Raw genomic sequence first — 22,737 nt, forward strand, 5'->3', positions numbered from 1 at the left:
AGGGATGAAGAGGAGGAGGAGGCTAATGGCAGACCCCCCTGCAAGTCTCTCCAGAGCGGTGCCTGGGCCTGACTCGGTGTTTGCCAAGGAGGGTGGAGGACAAAGGACGCGGCGAGGTTGTTCCCAGCAGGGTGGGAGCCGAGAGCCGCTGCTGGGGGGCACCGAGCGGGGCTGAGGGGGCAGACTGCAGCTGCAAACCCGTGGGACCGTGCCCCTCCTCCCCCCCCCAGCCCCCCATGCTCCGTGCCCCCGCCACGGCTCTGAGCTCGCTGGTGCCAAAAAGCCACTGGCCCCAGACGAAAGGGCTGTCGATTGGCTGCCACTGGGATTTTCATCTCACCACGGTTTTTCCACGGGTGGTTCAGGAAAGATTTCAGCGATGGGGCGTGCAGCCGTGTCGGGGTGTGCAGCCGTGTCAGGGGGTGCAGCCCTGTCGCCCCGCGCAGGCAGTCCCTCTGCCTCCCCGGGCAGCGCCGCCATCCAGCTGTGTTGGCATAGAAACTACCACGGCTCCGCCACGTTGCATGGTTCAATTAAACACCGAGTGAAAGGGCTGCTGCCATCGAACGCAGAGGGGGGAGTAGCTCCCAGGCCGTCGGGGCGGCGAGGAGGCCTTTGCCCCAAACCAACTTCTAGGCGACCTCCAGAGCGTCGCGGGGGTGGGCTGTGGGACAAGGCGACAAAGGCCCAGCGAGCGAGCGAAGGACGCCGACGTTCAGCGGCTCCGCTGCCTCCCGGACAGCATTGAATCTATTTAAAGGCGATGCCGCTTGCATAACGCTGGCAGTAATTCCCTCTCCCCCACAGCCTCCTGCGTGGCTCCCAGGGACGGTGGCAGGAGGAGGGTCCGTGCAGGCAGCGGTCCCCAGCCGGGCAGAGCTGCAGGCAGCATCCCCCAGGGACAGGGACCTTCTCTGCGGAGGGGAGCAGGGAACAGGCAGCGTCATCTCCCAGCGGAGCTTCTCCCTTCCCCCAGCCGCTGCCTCCTGTGCCGGGCGATGATCCTACGATTGCCACACAAGTCACGTTAAATGCCACAGTGGCCGGATCCGGCAGCACCGAGCGGAGAGTTGGAAATGCCACAGAGACTCCGGCAGCCACTCCGGGAGGAGTGACAAATCACCTGCTCCTGCAAACGTGAAGGGACTGAAATTCATCGTCACCTTCACACGTTCTGTGCTGGTAACGGGCAGGTTGGCCGCGGTGTTTAGCCAGTGGCCCGAACCTCTCTGGTGCCTCCGGCAGGGAGGCAGGGCCGTGCCAGGGCCGGGGGGACCAGGGAGGGCTCTGGGTGCTGCCTGGGGGTGGCAGAGGAAGAGCTGAGGTTGCTTGTATTCTCCAGGGCTTAATTAGCAACGTGCCATGTTGCCTCAACGACTTTCTTCGAGGGAGGACGCTCCTCTATTGAACTAAACATCTGGCCAACCAAAACACAGCTGGAATTGCTCCACGCTGGGCTCGCACTGCGGGGTGCCAGCTCCCACCCCACTGCCACAGCTGAGCGGGAACAAGGGAGGGTTCATTAAACACCATCAAACACGGAGCAGCTGCTTTCCCAGGAACCCAGAACCTCCTCCGGCAGGGACTGGGGGGAGGCTGAGCCGCCGCCCAGGGTCCAGCTGGCCCAGGTGGGGGAGACCTGGAGGCGTCCCAGTGCTCCCATCACCAGAAGGGAGGTAAATCCGAAATAACGAGGAACCAGCCATTGTGTCGAAGCGGTGGTTCAGACACATCCCTGGCCCCTCGTCCTGCCCCCGCGGTGCCACCCTCGGGGACTGAGCGGGAAGCGGGTGCTGCGCTATGGCTCTGCTCCGGCGAACGGTGCCTGTTTGGAACAGGTGACAGTCACGCACGGGGGGTCCGTGGGGGCTGCTTGGGGTGGCTGGACAACCCCACTGAGCAGAAAATCCTGCTGAGGGAGGGGAGGTCAGACCCCAGCCAGGCCAGGTGGAGGACAAGGCGGCCACTGCTGTGATCTGGGCAGAGCCACGTGCTCCCTGTGAGTCCAGGGTCCAGGCGCGGGTTGTTTATTGCCCAGTTTGTCAACAATTCCAGAATAATTCCTGAAAAAACAAAACACCCCGAACAGTTCAGCTTTGTCGCCAGCCTAAGGGCAGGAAGGCTGCCGTTCCAAACATCCCCGCCATTGTCTTGGGCTCCAGCCCCTCATTCCTGCCTCCCACGAGAGCCCTTTTCCCCTGGAAGCGTTTCTCCGGGGGTACCTGCCCCACTAGGGAGGTGGGACAGGCGGGCAGGGTCCTGCAGCACAGGCAGGGGCTGCTCTACCTTGGCAGCACCAACCCGACGTACTGGCCCTCTCAAACACCCCGCGGCTCCTCTGCCCTTGGCTGCCGGCTGTGCCAGGGCACCGCCGCTGTCTGTGACAGCCGGGCCGTCCCGCACCAGCCGGGCACACAGGGTGTTTCGCTATTACACACGGAGCCTGTTCCGAAATCTCCTGCCCACACCTCTCCCAGGAGCAGGGAGCGAGGAGGGAGGCAGCTCTTGCTCATCCAAAACATTTACTGTGAAAACACGAGGCTGGAAGAGGAATGGGTGAAACCATTAGAAATCGTTTATTGTTACAGCACACCACAGAGGTCACACACCACTCCTGGCTCTTCCTCTCAAGGAGACACAGTACAATCTGTTTGGTGCAGGGATTAGAAGAGGAAGCTCTTGGCAATCTGCTCCAAACCTTCCTGTTAGCACAGTAAACGGCCTCTTTACTGTATTAACAGATCCAAGGAGCCGCATTAACCCCTTCAGCACTAACCCCCTCCCTCTCTGGACCACCTTCCACCCGAGAGCACGGGGCGTTCAGCGCCCCGCCGGCCCTCACCGGCACCCGGCCCCCACCGGCACCCGGCCCAGCCTCGCCGCAGCCTCCCCGGGGGACGGTTGCCTCACGTCTCTCTTGCTGCCAGGACATTCATGACACAAAGAACTGGAGCAGAGGGACTGAGGTCTCTCCCTCCTCGTCGGCGGGGACGTGTGTGCCAGCCCCGTCTGACAGGGCTTACACGACATGCCAGCAGCAGGAGCTGTGCTCCCGGGAAAGGTCCCTCCCGGACCTTGTCGGAGAGTCCAGCATTCGCTCCTCTGAATCACAAAATCAAACAGGGTAAAACGGAACATGCCGACGCCGCCAGGCCAGCGAGGGGCTGAAGGAGCCTTGAAGGAAAAACGCTGCAGAAGAACCGACAGCCCGGGGCTGCTGAGGCCGAGGCTCTCTCTGGTGGAACCAGCGCGCAATGCAAGGCAGGGGATGCTCGCCCGGAGCAGAGCAACAGCCTCGCCTGGAGAAAAAAGCAGGACACAGCCCTGGCCCCTCTCAGCCCCGGCTGTGGCAACTGGGTGATGGGTTCGGCTGTTCCAGACACTGGCCGGGGTCACGGCGCCTTCTGCACAGGCACAGGGAGCGGCTCAAACCCACTCTGCCGATTCCAGAGAGCTCTTTGTTTGCTGAAGGTGCCCAGGTTCGTAAACGGGGGTCCAAGGCTTGGGGGACCCCAGCTTTGTCGTGAAACGTTAATGAAGAGCGTGCAGCGGAACTGGAAATCGGGCAGCCCCGAGGTGCTGCTGCCCTGAAGATGGAGGCGGGAGGACAAGGGTGCCCCGGCCAGTCTTTGGAACATCACAGAGGGAGACGACACGGAAAGCACAACTGAAACCCACGTGGAGGGCAGCACAGCCCCTGGGATTACTTGTTGTTGTCTAGCACCAGATCACATAACCCCAAAGGCAGTCACAGGCAGTCTCCAAGGACCCTCCGGTCCTCCTGCTGTCACAGAAACAAGGTTTAAGGGTTGTGGCTTCAAGAATGTAGTAAATAAAGATCTGCAGTGTCCTGAAGAGCATCTGCAAGCTGGCAAGTAAGCTCGCTTCCAAGAACAGCCAAGTCTGCCCACCACCTGGCTGGCCAGGCGGCTTTCCAAGCCCTCCATCAGCCGCGCCGACCCGCGCGTCCCGCCGCACCGTGTGAAGCACCAGACTGTCCCCCACGGCGGGGGCTCAGAAGGAACCGGTCTCCCCTCTGCCTGCGTATTGAGCAGAGTCTGGAGTGTTGATTAAAGGAGCTTCACGCCTCATGCCTGGTATGGAACGAGCCTCACGCTTACCCCAGCCCGACCTTCCCTGTCCCTGACCCCACGAGGAAACATCCCACGCGAGCCGACAGCTGGCAGCAGGCTCGGTCTCAGCCCAGCTGAACGCTGCGAAGGTGAACTCTGACATGGTGCGGAGCCACCAAGGGAGGACTCCTGGCTCGTAACGCAGGCAGGAGACTCCCTGCTGCAATTTAAGAGGCTCCCCAGGTTGCTGTCACCCCAGGTCTGACTCAGCACCAGGGGTCACTGGAGGCGGGTGGGCAGAGCGGGATCTGAACGGGATCGCTGCTCGCGCCCAGCCAGAGGGCAGCTCTTCACCCCGCACCGAGACCGGGCTCTTCCCCCTGTTGGTGCTGCTGCCGGTGAAGGCAAAGCCAAGCCGCCCCTGAACTTCGCTCGAAGGAAACCCCCTTGCGCCCCAGTTGGTTTGACACGCGGCTGACGGAGCCGTTTTCGACCGTTTTGCCCCCAGAAGCTCAGGTTCTCTGCCCCCCGCCCGGCTGCTGCCCCCTGCCCGCGCCTGCGCCCCGCCAGCCGGTCTGACCCCGACGTGGACGAGAGACGCCGCCGGCCCTTCCACAAACCGGATCAGAGGAGGAAAAGCGACGGGGCCGCAGGGAGCGCAGACAGCAGCGCGGTCCGGAAGGCTCCCGAGGGCAGCGGCTCGTCCTCGCCCAGGGCAGCTGTTTCACACACACGATGGCTCCGAGGGTGCGACTTCCTGGGGCCTCGCTTGGTCAGGGCAGAGGCAGGTTCACCGCTGAGATCAAACCTAAAGAAAGCGTTTGGCTTCGGCAGTTTGAGAGCCGTCGTTTAATCCGGAGACAGCGCAGCTGAGTGAGTTCAGAATTTAAGTTACAAAAAAAGAAAGCACTAGAAAATAATCTTGATACAAGAGCAATAATCAGCTGAGGTTCCCCACCCTGCGCGGGGAATCCTGCTCCACAATCCGCCCAGCACAGCTGGGACGCTGCCACGGCACTGCTCGTTCCCAGCACACACTGGGATGGCAAACTGTCCTGGGTGAAAGGTACGTGGGGGAATCCCCCGAAGTGGGAGTTAAGATGCTGCCACCAGTTCTGCTTTTGGCCTGTTCTTGACGGGTGATGCTTCTGTGGAAGAAAAAGAAACTTGTTACGGAAACAGAGAGTGTAAAAAACCCCCAGAACCAGGGCTCACAATCCACTTCTCTGTAGAGCAACGAATGCTCGCGCAGCACCTGGAAAGTCGCAGGACTAACAAAAGGTCGTTATAAATAACTGCACGTGTCGCGGACGCCCCCCTTTTCCACAGCACTTGAAGAACTCAGACAGTTCAGAACGGACCAACACCACCTCAGGAAGCCGCCAGCCCAGCCACGCAGACCCAGGGCAGCGAGCGGCTCCCGAGGGCAGCCAAGCTTTTCCCTCCCGCCCCCGACCTGACCACATGAGCCTAAAGGAGGCTCCACCACCGCAGGCAGCAGGGGCAGCTCCTGTTTCGTTTGGCCGTCCTGCTGCCAGCCTCCAGTGACGACAGCTGACCCGTGCTCACCGCTCAACCACCCCTCACCAGACCAGCCCCGTTCCCCACATCCCAGGTTTCTCCTGGGCAGATTCCATGCGGAGGAAACTGCCTCTGACAGCGCCAGGTTCCCCCAGCAGGACGGTGCTCTGCTGGCCCAGGAGACACAGACTTTACCTCCTGGCACCCCACGGAGTCCAGCCCTAATCCCCGTCTGTCCCCACGGACACCTGGTGACACCCTGTGACGGCTCGACCGTGCGGCTGCTCTCACCGCTTCAGGAGCTCTCTCCCGCTTCCCTCGTCATGCCAGCGCTGCTGCTGGGGGTCTGGATCACTCGGGAGCGATCACACCAGTAGCACCAGTTGGGTGGAGCTCACGCTCCAACAGCCCCGGAGCTGTGGGACCCCAGCGGTCCCCGTCAGCTGGTTCAAAGTGACGGCTGTCACCTGCGGCAGGGTCACGAGAGCTCCGGGGCGTCAGGAACCCCAGCGAAAGGCAGTTTGGGCAGCGGCCACACCAACACCCGCCATCACAACAAGCTGCTCCAGCACGTTGCGACGACACGTGTGAGAAAGTCTTGCCCGGGTCACGGTCACAGTGGGACGTGCAGTGGGTGTTCCAAGGCAGCTGCCAGACTCCCAGCAGGTACAACATGTGGCAGCGGCGTAACCAGAGGAAGGACCAGACGCCAACCGAACAAAGAGACTGGAGCCCTGGGTCCTCCCACGGTAAAGGGTCAGCTGGGTTTGCCCGAGCCACGCGAGGGACGCCTGCGCAGCCCCGACCAACGGGGTTTAAACCAGTTTATACTCCCTCCCGTTCACTGGGACAACGCTTCCAGCAGGAGAGGGTCAGACTACAGCAGGGACCGAGAAGCACAAGAAGCCAAAGCCGCAGAGCAGACCGGCGTACCTGGGATCTTCTCCGGGAGCGGCTCAGAGGGAACTTCTGGGAGCTCCATCTGTTCCTGCAAAAACATCGAAGGCAAGACATGACACGGGGCAGGCAGCGGCCACAGGCGTGAGCACCGCACACAGACGTGCCGGGAGCAACGGCACGAGGTTTCACGGACAAACTGAACTGCAGGAAGGGCCCCGGCCTTCAGCGCTGCCCAGTAACTGAGCACAAGGGGGGTTTAATTCATAAACGAGGCTGTACCAGCGAGGGGGCTCCTCGGAGCAACGCTAACTGCCGAGCCTCTCCACCCTAGTCCCCACTGGCTGCACGCTTCCTCCAGGGGAGCCAAACCCAGCCACTGCTCGGAAGAGCCACTGGCCCCACGGAGATGGTGGGGGTGATAACGGGCACCGGCTCCTGTCACCTGAGCATCACCCAGCGCTCCCAAGATCTTCATCTGGTGACGTGGAACAGATACTGAGCGAGAACAGAGACCACCTGACTGCAGCAGACAGCAAATAACGACAACCCTTAGGGGCACCCTGGTTTTAAATGGCCCCTGTCTGTGCAGTGACGAGGTTGATCTTTGATGACACAATAACCGGGCACGAACAGGCAAAACTGAGATCTCTGGCAGAACAGGATAAACTACGGAGAGTGAGAAAACGATACTTTCTCCCCTATTACAAACAGCTCCCTGAAAATGTGCATTTAAAGTCGTTACAAGACATCAGTCCTACCTGAGTAATAGCGTTTAGTTCTTCTAGAATGGCATCTTCATCTTCCTCGGTGAGGCTGCCAGCCAGGATCTCATCGATTTGCTGCACAGGAGAGGAGAAGACACGTTCCAGTCACCGGCAGCGCAGCGGAGGCTCTACGGCTCGTAGCACGGTGTGCACGTGGGGGAGCAACGCCAGTGCGGGGTGAAGGGCTGCTCCGAAAACTGAACGGAGCCAATTTTTCTGGAGGCAACTGAGCTTTAACTCCCAACCCGATCGCCCCTTCACCAAGGCTGGGAGCACCACGGCCATCAGGGAGGCTCTGCCCGGCGGCAGCCCCTGCTCGCAGCCGCGCACACGGGTAGTACGTACCCGCTGGTACTCCACGGCATCTTGGGTTTCCCCTATTATTCTTTCTACTTCTTCTATGGACATAACCTGAAGGAAAGAGCCAAAACCCAGGCGTGAGCGGGGTCTGCGGGGAGCTCCGGGCAGTCGGGGCTCTGCCCCGTCGCAGGCAGAAGCCCGCTCAGCCCACGGGGTCACACGCACCTGGTGCATCTTGTTCAGACACTCGTTGCCTATTTTCAGGCCCTCAATGACCTTCATTTCGATCTGGGTGAATTCAATATCCTGGACCTGAAACAGAGCAGAGAAGGGGAAACATCCCAGGCTGCACATTCCCATCGGTGGCCGGGCTGCCAAGACGCCCTGAGAAGCTGCAGGGAGGAACCGGCCGAGAGCCCTTTCTCTCGTGACCAGGAGTGAGAAACACGCCCAGAAAAAGCCTCAGCACAGGATGCACAAGCACATCCAGCAGCCCCTGAACTGGTTTTCTAGCTGACAGCTGAAGCTGAGGCCGTAGTTCCCAGGGCCACCCCAGAGCAAACACATCCAGTTCTGACACCGAGGCAGCTGCCCACACTCTGACTGAAGTTCTGCTGATTTACAAAACCCGTGTCCAACACGTAACCGGCGCTGCAGACGCAGAACGCGCTCCCCACTCGGTTCTTTCGGGAAGCACCACGGCACACGTAGGATTTCAGAGACATCTCCCCTTCGGGCACAGAACTACACCCCGTCAGGCCCTGGCAGCTGCAGTGCTATCCCGCACAACCAAGAGGAACCCCCACCCCAGAAGAGAGGCTGCAGCGGGCCGCTCACAGCCCACAGCGACTGCTCCTCGCTTACCATCCGCTCCAAGTTGCTGATTTGGTTTTCTGTTTTATCTAGGAGTTGCTCTTGGTACCGCTTCTTCTTTAGCAAGAGCATGGCTTTCCTGAGGGAAAACAGAAGGAAAACTCAGCACGGATGAACGCAAATAAAGCCTAAAAGAACCAGCCAAAGCCATAATTGGTTTGTGCTCTTTCCAAAAGGAGAAAAAAAATCATCTGCAAATTAAATGACAGCTCTGAACAGCTCCTGTGAAGAATAAGGGTGAGCAAATTAATCATAAACCTGGTGCCTGAAAATTTAGGTGTATTTGTTGTGGATTGGGACTTCACTGGGCCATTGGTGCTGTCGCGACGCAAAACCAAGTCCTTGCACAAAGGGCTCGTGATACACACTCAGAACCAGATGTAAGGGACGGCCACTGACGTGCCACCCACACGTGCCACCGACACGCTGCGGTCAGGAAACGGCCACTTTTTGGAGACCCATTTGAACACCAGCTGCAGAACTCAGCCTCTCTCGGCTGCAAGTGTAAAGCTTTCAACTAATCATCCTCCCTGAAGGGGGAACGGGTGACACCTCCGCAGCTCACCGACACCGGCGGTTCAGTAACCCTTCGCTTCCCACTGCCGGCCCCCCCCCGCCCCCCCCCCCCGCTCACTCTTTCTTGCCCTCCTTCAGCAGCTGCCGGGCCAGTGCTCGCTCCCGCTCCAGGTTCAGGCTTATCCGCTTCTGGTACTGCTTCAGCTTGTCTCGCTGCTGCTTCAGTTGCTACAGAGGGACGGACAGACAGACCGACCCGTCACCAGCCGAGCCCTGAAGGTTCCAGCACTCCCAGAAGGGCCCAGCCGCCCCCGCCCGCTCTCCCCTCCCCGGATCACAAACACCGGAGCTACACCGGCAGCCGCCGCCAGAGCCACCCGACATCCCCCCGGCCTCGCCCCCTCCGAGCGCCCTCCGCAGCGCGGGGACCCGGCAGACCCCACCCGCTCCGGCCCCCGCGGGCCCGCAGGGCGGCGGCCAGCCCGGGCACAGCGGCTCTGCCGCCTCCTGCGCGGGGAAAGGCGGCGGCGCTGACCGAGCCGGGCCCGGCCTCCCGCCACGGCCCCGGCCCGGCCCCAGGCCCAGCCTCCCCCCGCGGCCCCGGCCCGGCCTGCAGCGGGGCGGGGGCTGCCCCAGGCCTTCCCGGGGGCCGGGCCCGCCGCCGCGCTCACCAGCACCGCCTTGTCCTGCTCCGTGACGCGGCTCCGCCGCTTCCGCCCGAAGAGGTTCCCCATGGCCCCGCCGCCGCCGCCGCTCCTGCCCCGGGCGGCGCGGCCGCCCCGCCCCGCTCTGGCCCCGCCCCCTCGACGGCGGCTGCGCAGGGCCCGGCCTGGCAGAACGCGAAGGCGAGCGCGGCGCAATGGCGGGAAAGTGACACTGGGGGGCGCTATGGGGACGCGACGGGAACGGGCGGGGAGCGGGAGGGAGGGGCGGGGAGGTAGGGGATGGGGGGGCTATAGGGGATGGAGGGGATAGGGGATGGAGGGTATAGGGGATGGGGATATAGGGGACGGGGGACTAGGGGATCAGGAGCTATAGGTGATGAAGGACTGTAGGGGATGGGGGGTACTAGGGGAGGGGGTTATTGGCAATGGGGTATAGGAGATGGGGATATAGGGGATGGAGGTGCTATAGGGGATTCGGGGCTAGGGGATCAGGGTACAGGGGATGGGGGTATAGGGGATGGGGCGCTATAGGTGATGAGGGGCTATAGGGTGTAAGTGGTATAGGGGGCTATAGGGAATGGGTGTATATAGGATGGGGGGTACATGGGGATGGGTGTATAGGGGATGGTGGCCTTAAGGAGCAGGGGCTGTAGGGGCTGGGGTGCTGCAGGGCAGAGGATGGGGCACTGGGGGCACCGTGGGGATGTGGTGGGGCAGGGCTGTGGGGCAGTGATGGAGACCCCCACCCCCATCTGCCCCCCCAGGGACCTGTCCCCGTGTCCCCACCCAGGAGAGGCTCTGGCGCTGCCCGTGGGTTTGGGGTCCCTGAGGGTGGTTGGGCAGGAGAAGCGAACGTGGCCCCACTGCAAACGGCCCGATGGCGGGGCGAGGGGGTGCAGCTGGGGGCTGCGACAGGCCGTGGCGGTAGCTGTCACCTCGGCTTTACTGGGCCCACTGGGACACCGAGGCTTTCACCCTGAGGGGTGCGAATCCTGCCCCACTGCTCCCACGCCCAGAGCCATCCCCACTCTCCTTTCCTGTGTCCCACAGCTTCGCCAAAACCCACCCGCAGGGCTTTGCCCCGAGGAAGAGCCAGGGTGGCACCACGTCCCCAGTCGCGCCTGCCGAGTCCGAACGCCGTTATTTCTGGACACCCAGTGCCTGCAGCGCGGCACCCCCCGGAGCCACCAAAGCTCCCCTCAACAACTGGGGTCTGCGAGGCGAGATGCCAGAAAACGCCTCCTCTTCCCGCTGCGGTTCACCCCGCATCACCCAACCGCTCGTTCTGCGCTGCCCCACACCCCGATGGCGGTTTCACCTCTGGAGAAGGTGATTAGAGACCGGCCCTGGCATCCCCGCTGCTGCTGCTGCGAAGGCAACGCTGTCCTGCGGCGCGGCAGGGGGCTGAGGGGAGGAATGACAGAAATAAAACCGTGTGGAAGGTGGTCCCTGGCGCCATGGCCCTAGCGACGCCGAGCCTCTAACCCCGCCGGTGCCCGTGCAGACGTCCAGTGCTGCTGTTGCCGTCCTTCCGAGGGGCAGCAGGGACATGACCCACCTTTTGGTAGCTTGGATGGTGGCCCCAGCAGCTCCTCCCGCTTGCCCGTCCCAGCTCCTGAAGACCCAGAGAGTTTCGGTTCCTTCTTGGGCCACAGCTGTCCCCCCTCTCCACTTCTCCCCTAGGAAATGATCCTCAGACAGGGAAATGTTTCTGCATTTATTTTTTATTAACCATTTATTTGTTTGTAATTTACTCTCACATTACAATCGTGTGGTTTTTTTATATTTTTTTATTTTTGTAAAATAAATAGAGATAAGTGAACTTTTAGGTAGGATGCTCTCCAGATCCTTGGTTAAACTTCATGATTGAATCTCTGCATCAGACCTGTGAAAATAGAGCCCACACACGCACACGCTTAGATGAAGCGAAACAGGCCGAGCTAGTTAAAAACCCACCTCCTGGCCGCAGGGGCTGGCTGGCACTGGGGCGCGCTGGAGGGAGCAGCAGCTTCCCACCTCGCACCTTCGCATTTGGCCAGGTATTCCTTGTTCCTTTAATGAATACACTGATATAAGTTAAAAATCTGGTTTTTTTTTTTTTTTAAGCTGTGTATGTTAATCGGTTACGTGTAGATCCCAAACTCCGGCGCCATGCTCGCCCGCCCCTCGATGGCCCCTGGCATGGGCAGGGTGGAGGAGGTGCGTACCACTGGGACCGGAGCAGCACGGGAGCAGTTCGGGAAGAGGCACAGCTCTGTTAGACCATAATTAACTTTTGGTAACTTAAAAGTGGACTTTTAGGTAGTTTTTCTGAAGTTTAAAGCCTTTGATTCATCATCCTGTGAAGTGGCCCTCAGCCTCCACGCTACGGGGCGGGGGGGGGGGCAGCGACGGAGCTCAGGGTCGGGACACGGCGCTCGGCTGTTGGCATCTGCTCCGCCGCTGCGGTTCGAGGACCCTCACCCCGAAGCCAGTGCCCAGCCGTGCGTATGGTGCTTTGCGTTCGGCTTCCCCGCAGCCTGGGACAGCCACTGGGCCACCCCCGCGGCTCCTGCGCGGCCCTGCTGCCTCAGCCCCTGGAGGAAACACGAGGATCTGGGGTACGAGGAGCGGCGACAGGTCAGCCGTACTCCGTAGGTGCCGTGGCAGAGGCGAAGCCACCATCCGCCCAGGGTGAGGACGTTTCTCAGCCCTTCCCTCATTAGTATTTCCTTCACCATCAGCCTCACTGCTGGCAGAGTTTGCTGGGAGCCTGAAGGCCCCATGACACCAGCTGGAAGGAAAACTGGGGACTTCTGGACTCAACAGGTCAACCTTTGTCACCGCTGTGGTTTCTGCACAGTGCAAGTTCTTGTTCTTGGCCGGCTACATCACACCCCAGCAGCACTTGAAGGAAACTTGCCCTTTGGCTTTGCCCACCCCTTCCCCACACCATCTCCAGACCCATCACGGGTTTCAGGGGACAGAAACATTCATTATTCAGACACAGAAGGTGCAGAGAACGGAGCGGGCTCCTCCCTACCTCGCTGGGACAAAGCTGTTTTGCCCAAAGCGGGATGACCCGCTGCCTTCCCCCTTCAGTGATTCTCTCGTGCTCTCACCACGTGAGGTTGCAGTTCTGCAGGGACAGGCGGACGAGCCACAGCCGCGTCCACGCCACGTGTGCAGCTGCGTACGCGCAGCCGCGAGTGTGCAAATTCTCCTGACCACCACCTCGCTGAACACCAGCAGGTCGCAGCAAATGACAGCCCGTGGCTTGAACCCGGAGCCTCCCTCGGTGGCTGGGCAGAGCTCCCAGGCTGTCCAACGTGTTTGTGGAGCTCCCTGTGGGCAGAAGGACAGCGACTGCAGAAGTGACAGTGCCCGAGACACCCCAGACCTCTCCAGCAGCACCGCGTGCGTGGGTGGAAAGCAGTGACACGCGTGACTCGCTCCAGGCTCGTTGGGACCTTAGAGACGTTCGTTCTTTCTTCCCTCTTCCTCCCGTATGTGCAACCGTATGGCACGGTGCCATCCCACCCGGCTCACCTCCTCAAGCCCCTTTCCCCAGGATCCCTGCCTCCCCTTGCCACCAAGTCACCTCCCGCTGGAGAGGACACTGCGGAGGGGACAAGGTTCGCGCAGAGGAGACGCTTTCCTGCCTCTCCTGCCCGCGCTTGGGCAGCGCAGGAGCACGGACGTGGTTCTGCAGACAGACAGCTCGCGTCTCGCTGCCCTCTCGAGGAATTACCATTTGGCACAGGGTAGGCAGCAGCTGGAGGGGTCCCGTGGTCCGGTGGAGTGCACAGAGCTGTAGGTGAGTCCTGACTTCGGTCCTTAAAGCAACCTACGCTCCAGCACAACACAGGAACAAAGACTAAACCAGAAAGCCCTTGTCAAGGGTATTGCCTCCTCCAGTCCTTCCAAGCTCAGGAGCCGTGTTTCTAACAGAGAAGCCAACCACTGGAAACAAAAATAAAATGTTCTTTTCTGCAGCTTTTAGAGGATATAGCTGGAGGGGGGAAAAAAAAAAAAAAAAAAAGAGGAGATTGTCTCTCTTCCCCTTGTCAAAATCATCAGTAGCTAAGTCAGAAAAAAAACCGTTCAAGTTACGGGTTGCAGCAGCAGCCAACACTAAACATTCAAGTCGATAATTTCACTATGTACATGATGGGTGAGACACGGCCCTGCCCGCTGGGACTCCCCTCTCCAGTGCCGCTGCCACGAGCCGTTATCTGATCCGCTTCTCCACCGAGTACACCGAGATGTAGTAGTCGTTGCTCCCGACGGCCAGGTGAGGCTGTGGAGAGAGCAAACCGGGGTGAGCGTGCCGGTGCCAGGCAGCCTGGCAAACCGGGGTGAGCGCGCCGGTGCCACGGCAAACCGGGAGCGGGTGACGTTTTCAGCAGCAGCGCCCAGACGCTCGAAAGCGCCGCAGCGCATCTGCCGCCGCAGCTCTGCCGACGTTCCTGCCAGCACCTACATCGTCCCCGCGAGTTATGTGCCCATTTCAGCCAGAGGGGAAAAAATTATGGTGACTATTAGTGGCCAACTGCTAACATGATTTTTCTAAATGGCTGCAGATCTGCTCGTTAGGAACAGTCGCCTGGATGGAAAACGAGCATCCCCTCCGCTGAGAGGCCCAGGAACAACCCAGCTGCCGAGACCCAGGCTGGACAGGGCTTTGCTCGCTTACGGAAAGAGCAAAACACCATTTGGGATGATGAGCCACTTCCCTCTCCATCCCCCAAACCCCAGGGCAGCAGAATCGCTCTTCAGCTGTTTGCAAAGCGGCTTTTCAGAAGGGAGGAGATGAGCTTCCCTTCATCTCGCTGCCTCCAGGATCAGGGCGCACGCAGCCCCGGCAGGACGACTGCCCGCCCTCTCCCTGCCCACCTAATGCCAAGCCCAGGGCAGCACAGCTCTGCCCTCCTCTCCTCCAGGCCCTTTATCGTTCCCACCGCTCCTCCCCGTGACACAGGAGGTGTTTGTGTTCTGCACTGCAGGGCGCTAAAATACCCGTCTAAACGCCGCCTTTAACCTCCTCTGGGTTTTCCTCTCCATTCACGCCGTTTTCTTACACTTCCCATCCCCTTCCTTTATTCCCGTCTCCAGGTGAGCCGAAGTCTGTGAGCAGACGGGCACCTGCCTCCCAACTAAGCAGCAACCACGTTCTCTCTCCAACAACTGCTGCGGAGCCACCTCAGCTGTGATGTATTCTGAAATTTTTGCTCTGATTCCTTCTACACTTCACCAGCTTACGCCTTTGACTTTGGCAGTTCTCTCACTTTCATACCGCACAGCATTAGGTTTTCCTAAAGCCTTACACAAGGCGCTGTAAAAGCAGCCCCAGATACACAGGGGTGAGCCCCCCCCCGTCTGCCAGAGAAGAGGCACGGAATAAACAAACCCGTAAAATCTTGCACGTTGGAAGTGAGAGGCTGCACCTCCCCGGTCACCTCCAGGCAATTCACCTCAGGCATCTTCTGGGGCAAGAGCCAGAGAGCTAAGCCAGGCTGTGGGCCCAGAGCAATAGGGAGAAATGGGAATGGTTTATGGAGTCGATCTGCAGGTAAAAAGGGCTTGGCCGCCGGGAATCCTGCTCCAGCACACAGCACAAACCGGCAGCACTGGCGGCACCACCAGTGCGGTCACCGGACCAGCCCAGGGGACAAGCACCGAGGGCCTGGGCTGAGTCAGGCCCAACCCAGGCTGAGGCAGCACCGCTCGGTGCTGGAAGAGTCTCTGCGCCTTTCCCCCCTCACCGCGGGCGTTTGCCAGATCCGAATTCCGAGAGCATACAGACCCAGTGCGGGTGGAACGCCAGGCAGCTGATGGCGCCAACTCTTTGTCCCATGAAACCATCGTAGTATTTGATGTTGTTGATCAGCTCCCCGTTCCCGTTGTAGATCGCAGTGAACTGATTCATGGAGCCACTGGGAAGGAATCAAGAGAGGACGGTGTCACCGAGGACGCTGCAGTCACAACAGCGCTGCTGCCTACGGGCCCTCCTGGCTGTGTTGACCCCAGCTGTTTATCGGAGCAGCGCGGTGAGTTCTTGTAACGGGGAGACTGACTGCACCCACAGGGCAGAGCGCCACGGAAAGGCTGAACCACTGCTACCTCTTACACCGAGACAGAAAAGCACCAAGAGCTGAGGCACTCGCACACTGAAAGTGAATCCCCCAGCATTCTCCAGGAGCAGCTGCTGGTCCCCACTCGGAGCCCAAAAATACCTACAAGGACCTTGAACAGGGACCCGACCGGAGCGTGAGACTGCACACACCGCCCCTCCAAGCCACCAGTGCGCAGGTTTCACTCAAGCACGCAAGGGATAAAATTCCGGAGCTGGAAACGCAGGAAAGAAGCTGCACTGTCTGTGGGGAGGTTAAACCCAAACCAGCGAAACCCCACGTGATGTCTGCAGAGACAATCGTCCTCGCCGCCCACCCCAGGGACGCAGGAGACGAAACAAGAACTTACCACGCAAAGAGGTTGGCTTGTGGGTGAATGTCCAGGGCTGTCAGCCCTTTGACGATCTGAAGGACCTTCATGGACTCCGGCATCCGGGGGTCAAAGAACCGCACGTCTCCGTTGACGCTGCCAACACAGGAGTTTCACAACGTCAGGCTGCACCCAAAACCAAACCCGGCCCTAGAGCCCAGGGCCTCGAGCCGTGTGCCTGCCCGTGCGCTGGCCGCCCCATCGGAAAACGAGGACGGAGAAGGCACGGACCGACGGCTGAATTCCCACTGACGTCACTTACATTCAGTACCAACCACAACGCATAAGCGCCGTGCAAACCGCTCGGCCGCTGCCCTCAGGAGCGATCCATTGTTACTTTGATCGCTCGCAGCTCATCGCTGAGCCTAAGTGCCTTTACTGTTGTGTCAGACTCAACACGCCGAGCTGCACGTCAGACCCGAGCTCCCTCTCCTTTGCACAGTAGGAAATGAGATCAGGAACCTCGAACCAGATGGGATCTGCTGGTACCACCCGTTAGGCCGAACGGCTGGACACGGAGGCACGTCCTGGCTGCCCAGAGCGCCCTGCGGACCAGGCGGGACAAACCCTGCCGCTGCTCGGGCGACGCGTCAGCCCTCTGTGACCTGACCAGCGAAGAGAGGGTGGGGAAAGCGACAGTGGCAGCGGCCAGACACAGGGCTTAGATCGAGCACCTCCCAAAGACAAACGATTTCTTGTTATTAAGTGATCCCAAAGATGGGTGTGAAGAGGGTGCGTTTCGTCCTACAGCCCCAGAACCAAGGGCTGAAGATTTTGCTATGGTACATCTGTTCTCCTGAGCTCTTTGTAAGAGACTGGTCAACTGGGGTACAGCAAGACAAACAGAAAAGTCTCTTACGGAAATTAAATTCAAAATCAACTCATCCAATCTTATTCTGCTGGCAGCAGAGGTACGGTGTTCGGCACCACGACTTTTACGGTGTTACTCTTTGCAAGTCACCGATGGCCGTACAACTGCAAACCACCCCACAGAGTTAAGAACAACGAAAGCACTAAGAAGCATATTGCCTTCGGTTTCTTTACCTCTGGAACAGCTAATACTGATCAAAAGGCTGTTATACACGACCACTTATATCATTATAGGAAGCTGCAACTCCAGCTGTCACGTAATTAAATTCAAGACAAATTAAATTTGAGGTTGATTTAGATCCTAAAGACTAAACGGAAATACTGTTTGAGAGAGATCAAATACACAATAAATTCATTTAAAGCTTTGAACCATAAGAAGCCTTGAAAACGGTTCTGAACGTACTGGAACACCGTGCAAGAGCTTTACCATGGCAGCGAAGTTCTGTGAGGAGGGGCTACACGGGAAAAACACACCCCAGTGGAACAGTACCAGGCCACAAGAAGTCAACAGCAGCCACGCTACTGAACAGGGTGTTCAGGAGGAGCTCAAGGGCCTTTCCCCGCTGTCAGCCTGCTGCAAGCAGAGCTCCCGGCCAGCAAGCAGCACCGTGGCGGCTCCGGCACACGGCTCGAAGCGGCTGAAGAGCACCGCGAGGTGAACCAGCGCCGGGCAGCAGAGAGCCAGGACCCAGCTCGGAGCCGCCTCCCGTGGTACCAGCTCCTGCCTCTGGTGCAGAGAAGTTCCGCTGAGGTTCACAGAACACTGCACAGGCGGAACGACGCCTTCAGGTTTCTCAGGAAATCGCTGGACCAAGACCTCGCTACGCCCTAACGTTTGTTCTGCTTGGATCTCGCTGCCAACCGGAGAGAACGAACGGGGAGATAGTGAGAGCAAGGTGGTTTGTCTCAATGACCCGAGCTCCTCTGGGGCGAGACCAGCCCTGTCTTTTGAAGGATGATATTTTCTTGTACCTCTTCAGTCCCGAGAGAAAGGGCCACAGGCCGAGAAAGGCACCGAGAGGGAAAAAACGAGCCTTCAGACCCAGGCTGGCCAAGCATACAGGCCTGACCCCCGGGGTGGCTGAAGGAGATTACAGAAAGGAAGATTAAAAACTCTAATATGTGGGCTCGACAAATCTGGCAGCTGCATCACATAATCCCCTTTCCGAAAATCTTAATACATTTTTGCTGGCCCATCCCCCACCCCAGGAATGTTCCGAATCCCAGAAAATGACATTTTGTTTTCATTTTGCAATCGAGACAAAGAGCCTCTCTGTGTGCAAACAGTGGCTTTGTGACAATAAATTATATTCTGCTGTTCTTTAATGGCCAAATAAGTATATGCTGCTTGCTCTCTGCAGTATTTACCAGGCAGCAGAAACGGATTTACGTGCGGAAAATTGCTAGACAGCAAAGTAATCCTGCGCAGCAATATGCCCAACAGATGCGACATCAACCTTCCCTCTCATGTTCTCTCTCAAATGACCGCACGGAGATGTTGGCAAGGAAGCACCACCACCATAAGACATACTATATCTAGCCTGGGTTTCTGGTTCACTTGATTCCTCCCTCACACGCCTCGTGACAGTGATTTCAGCAGACGCCTTCTTGTTTACTCTCAAACCACACCAACAGGCTCCCAAGGAAAGCTCCACATTTCTTTTTGCCTTCTCTCCACCAGGTCTGGAGCAGGAGTTAATTACTGAAGCAAATGTCAAACTAAAGAGCTTTACCCTCTTAGTTCTGGAAATAACAGAGGCAGAATTTAAGTAGAAAAACCGTGTTAAAGAGGAAAACAGCTCAAACAGTAAAATCTCTTTTACCTGACACTCATGATGTTGCCTTCAGGATGCTTCTGCAGGTACGCCTTCACCACCCAGGCCGTGTGCTCCCGGTAGGTCATGACACGGCTGAGGAACAAAGAGAGAAATGTTTTCAAGGGGAGGAAGAGGAGGAAATGCGAGGATCCCCCCGAGCCTGGGAAGGACGGGCAGTTACCATTCACTCAGAGCCATCCTCCTGTCGAAGACGCGGATGGAGCCGTCGCCCAGCCCCGCCACAATTAACGAGCGGTGAGAATCGCACGAGAGGCTGGTCACGCAGCTGTCCGCCCCGGTGGGGATGTCCTGAGGAGAAAGCACACAAAAACCAAGCTGAGGCCACGATGTGTCTTTTGCCACAGCTGAGCTCCTAAACCTCCTCCTCTGCCTTTCCCCGTGCTGTAAATCAGCCCAGAACCAAACCAGGGCTCCTGCCTGTCGCTCGGAACGCCGTGACACCACGTCGGTGTTGAGTTTTCCTTCAGGCTCCCGGGACACCACCAGAAACGAGGGGGTGCTGACCCTGACGGTCATGGCTGCTGCTGAGTGTTTGTGCACAAGACCCACAGCTCGACCTAAAGAGCCGAGCTCAGAGGAGGAACTCCAGCAAAACCAGCTTTTGGAAACCATTCAGCTTTATAAACCCAAATGAAGGCAAGGTCTGTTTGGGGAAGGAGGAGTTAATATTATTCTCTGCTAAGAATATCCAATTAGTTAAAATGAACGGCCAGAGGAGTCACTTCTCCATAAACCATCCTTGGTGTGTACAAGTCACAAACGGGTGGCGGGAGGAACAGGAAGAGTCGCATAAGACAAAGAAACCTGGAAAAAGCAAAAACTCCTGACGGCATCTGTAACACCACGTATAAACCCAAACATACAGCGTGCTAAACACCACCCACGCGAAAAAAGGCACAACAAAGCTGCAAGGTACCAAGTACAAAGCTGCAGGGCATCAGCCGCTTTTGTTGTCACACCAATGCCCAAATAAGTTCTAGGACGTTAATGAAACGTCTCCTGTAAAAGAAAACTTTTTTTTTTTCCTTTGTGTCTGTAGCAGATTAAAAAACCGTATCTGGCCCCTGGAAACAACGCAAGGATTTTACTGGAAGGCAGTTCGTTTTACCCAGAGCAGCTCCAGTTACCATTGGTGAAGTCCATTTCTTCCAGTTGCTTTTTATTTTGTTTTTTTAAATGCTTTGTGCTCTTCTTCCTTCCACTGTGGGGATCCCCACCCCAGCTCTGCAGAGCCCCGGTGGTCGGTGCAAACCGGCCGAGCTGAGCAGACGCCGGCGGGATGGTCCGAGCGTGACGTTCCTCTTCCCCCTGCCCGGCAGTGGCGGGGCAGCTCCGGTGCCCTGAGCCCCGTCAAGGGGACATGCCAGAGCCGCTCAGAGAGACCTGCTGTGGCGAGGCCGAGCGAGGCGGTGCTGTGCCACCGAGCGGGCCCCGCTCCAGGCCGTGGGATGGGCAGATCCGGGTTACCTCGTCAGACGCCAGCACCGCGTGTATGGACACAAAGGGCAGCGGAAAGGAAGGCTGGAGCTCGCGGGGCCGGCTGGGCAGGAGGCGGCGTGCACTCTAACGCTGCTGCCTTCCCCCTTTTTACTCGCCAAGAATTGCTTGGAACAAGAGGAACAATACCTGCGCTTGTCATGAGGAAAAACATCGTCAGTTAAAACAGGTAAAAAAGCCGAGCGGCCCCGACAAAGCGGGGCAACGAGCAGGAGGCGCGTTAGAGCTGCATTAGCTGATTTCACACTTCGACCCTCTTCGTGCCTCTCTGCATCTGCACCTTTCTCAGCTCCTATTCACAGCCCCAGCTGTGCAAGGCAGCTTCTGGCTGGAGGCACCAACCTTCAGGGCTGTTCTCAGCTCCTCTACTGCCAAACCTTTGAAGCAGGAACAATCAGCAGAAGTGAAAATGAAGTACTTGCTTCTTCAGCTACATCCCAAGTGCTTCCAAAGGTAGGCTCTTTGTGGTTCAAAGAGTGGGAAGGCACCTTTATTAGCTTGGATTACACGGCTGCACCGCTCTTTGTGCTGAATTTCACTTTTCCAGTGTTACTGAGTCAGGAAGTTTCAATCACTTGAATTTCAACACAACCAATCTTTGCAATTAAAAAAGAAACAACGTGGTTTCAGATACTTTCAGTGCAATCATTAATCATCGTAATTTAAAAGACTTTCACCTCCTGAATTTTGCTGTTCCCTAATTTACATGGAAAAAATAATATGTGAAAGTAATTAAGATTAACATGGACTTAATTATCCTGCATCGCAGGGTCAAAGTGTCGTAATTAACGTTCATCCAAGGGTAATTAATTTCTAGAAGCTTTGAAAACCAGCGTTCCTTTTTTTCTCAGGCACGGTGACTCCATTCTCACAGGCCAGCTGCTTCTCCTTAGAATTTCTGAGAAACTTTCATTTGATTACGATCGACTTCAACGCTTGCAGCATCTTTTTTCCCCCCGTTAGGCTGCACAGAAAGTTCCGTACGACTGAACCACGGCTGCCGCATGCAGAGGCGAGATGGGAACGCCCCGGGGTGCCCCGGTGCAGGGCTCTGCAGGGCTCCCCAGGGAGACGCCGAGGGAGCTGCCAGCGGGCTTGCCAGCCCCCCCAGCCTTTGCCCCCCCAGCCAGACAACACGGAGGGAACTTCTGACCCAGGTCACACTGGCCCAAGCTGGCAACGATGCCCCCGGCTGCACGGGGCCAGCGCACGGGTAGGAAACGCTCGTGTTTCTGCCCCGTCCTTTCCAGGCAAGACCCGGCACGTGCGCTGCCTACACGTGTGTCCGTGTGTACCCTGCATCGTGACTCTGAGGCAGGGAAGCAGAAGCCCCAGGAGCTGTCAGCTCTCCGCAGACGGGGCCTGGGAAGCTTTGGCTGTGTGCGGGAGGGAGAAGCTGAGTGGGACAAACACGCAGATGTTACCTGCACTTTCATTTCCCGATCCGTGTCCCAGATCCGGATTATCCTCACGTCTCCCGACGTCATCAGGAGCCCAGTTTCCTGTTCCCAGTCGACCACCATTCCTGCTCCTAAGACAAAACACAGGCAGGGCGTGCGAATTACTCCCCACACCAGCACAGGCAGAGCTGCACTAACCAGAACACCAGCGTCCATGACCTCATGCTACATCAACTATCGCCGTTAGAGATGTCAAACTACGCACACACAGAGCCACACACCCTCCAAACGGGATCAAATCAGCTGGTCCTGGATTTGAGCCCAAAATGCATCTTGGACCCCTTGTCTAGCTTGAGTGCTTAGAAAAGCCGAGGTGCAGAGGGTCCCTACAGGCAGGTGGATGCAGCCTTCCAGGGACTTTGCCACGCTACTGGGGACTTCCAAGGGAGTCCCAATAAATTATCCACCACTTTATGAGAACCCGTGATTAAATGATGATTGAAGCAGACTAAACTGGTGATATCTCACACAGCAAGACCCAAGAGCCTCTGGATTACCATGATTCCTCATTCTAATAAAAACCCGTGGCTAAGGGGAGATGTGTCTAAACACAGAATAGCAAAGTCATTGCTGCAAGATGTTGAATTAAACAGCTTGGTAGGAGTAAAATCCAATTTGCTACACAGACAGGTAAGGAGGGGAGCATTCTGCAATTACACTAGCTAAAATACATTTACAAGAGCTTTTGCTCCTCATCTTTGAGGGCATAACCTGATTGCTAGGTAAAGTACAGAAAAACATCCCATCCATGCTGTAAGAGAATTACAAGGGATTTTCTATCCCCAAAACACCTGACATGGGCTCCTGCCTCCAGTCAGGCTGAGTGAACTCATGAACTTTGCCGGTACAGCAATTTCCAGAGAAGAGTCAGTGTATGTCACCTCCTGTTCCAGCTGGGGGAATAAGGTGTCCAAGAGCCATCGAGCGAGCTGGCTCTCCCAAGCACAGAGCACACAAGTATCAGAACAAACCAGATA

The 22,737-nt window shown here is 57.9% G+C and overlaps 2 protein-coding genes across 5 annotated transcripts in view; both read right to left on the bottom strand.

Moving 5' to 3' along the window:
* Positions 1-4,903: 4,903 nt before the first annotated feature.
* On the bottom strand, positions 4,904-9,681 carry CHMP6 (charged multivesicular body protein 6). The gene is made up of 8 exons (XM_086473688.1): positions 9,619-9,681; positions 9,066-9,175; positions 8,423-8,510; positions 7,784-7,870; positions 7,604-7,669; positions 7,253-7,333; positions 6,528-6,582; positions 4,904-5,221 (listed from the first exon to the last, which is right to left on the bottom strand). Exons 1-8 carry the CDS (start codon positions 9,679-9,681, stop codon positions 5,169-5,171), a joined length of 603 nt encoding a protein of 200 aa, XP_086329814.1. The 3' UTR covers positions 4,904-5,168.
* Positions 9,682-13,822: 4,141 nt separating this feature from the next.
* RPTOR (regulatory associated protein of MTOR complex 1) overlaps positions 13,823-22,737 on the bottom strand; it is a 148,754-nt gene continuing 139,839 nt past the window's right edge. For all 4 annotated transcript variants that reach the window (XM_086473480.1, XM_086473479.1, XM_086473478.1 and 1 more), the window contains 6 exons: positions 21,725-21,831; positions 18,964-19,091; positions 18,789-18,875; positions 16,075-16,191; positions 15,398-15,527; positions 13,823-13,891 (listed from right to left, as the gene is read on the bottom strand). In XM_086473480.1, the coding sequence (XP_086329606.1) occupies positions 13,823-13,891; positions 15,398-15,527; positions 16,075-16,191; positions 18,789-18,875; positions 18,964-19,091; positions 21,725-21,831 (638 nt within the window). The remainder of the gene's footprint in view (positions 13,892-15,397; positions 15,528-16,074; positions 16,192-18,788; positions 18,876-18,963; positions 19,092-21,724; positions 21,832-22,737) is intronic.

Source organism: Leptosomus discolor, chromosome 15, assembly GCF_034619465.1.
Source record: "Leptosomus discolor isolate bLepDis1 chromosome 15, bLepDis1.hap2, whole genome shotgun sequence".
Taxonomy (NCBI): Eukaryota; Metazoa; Chordata; class Aves; order Leptosomiformes; family Leptosomidae; genus Leptosomus; species Leptosomus discolor.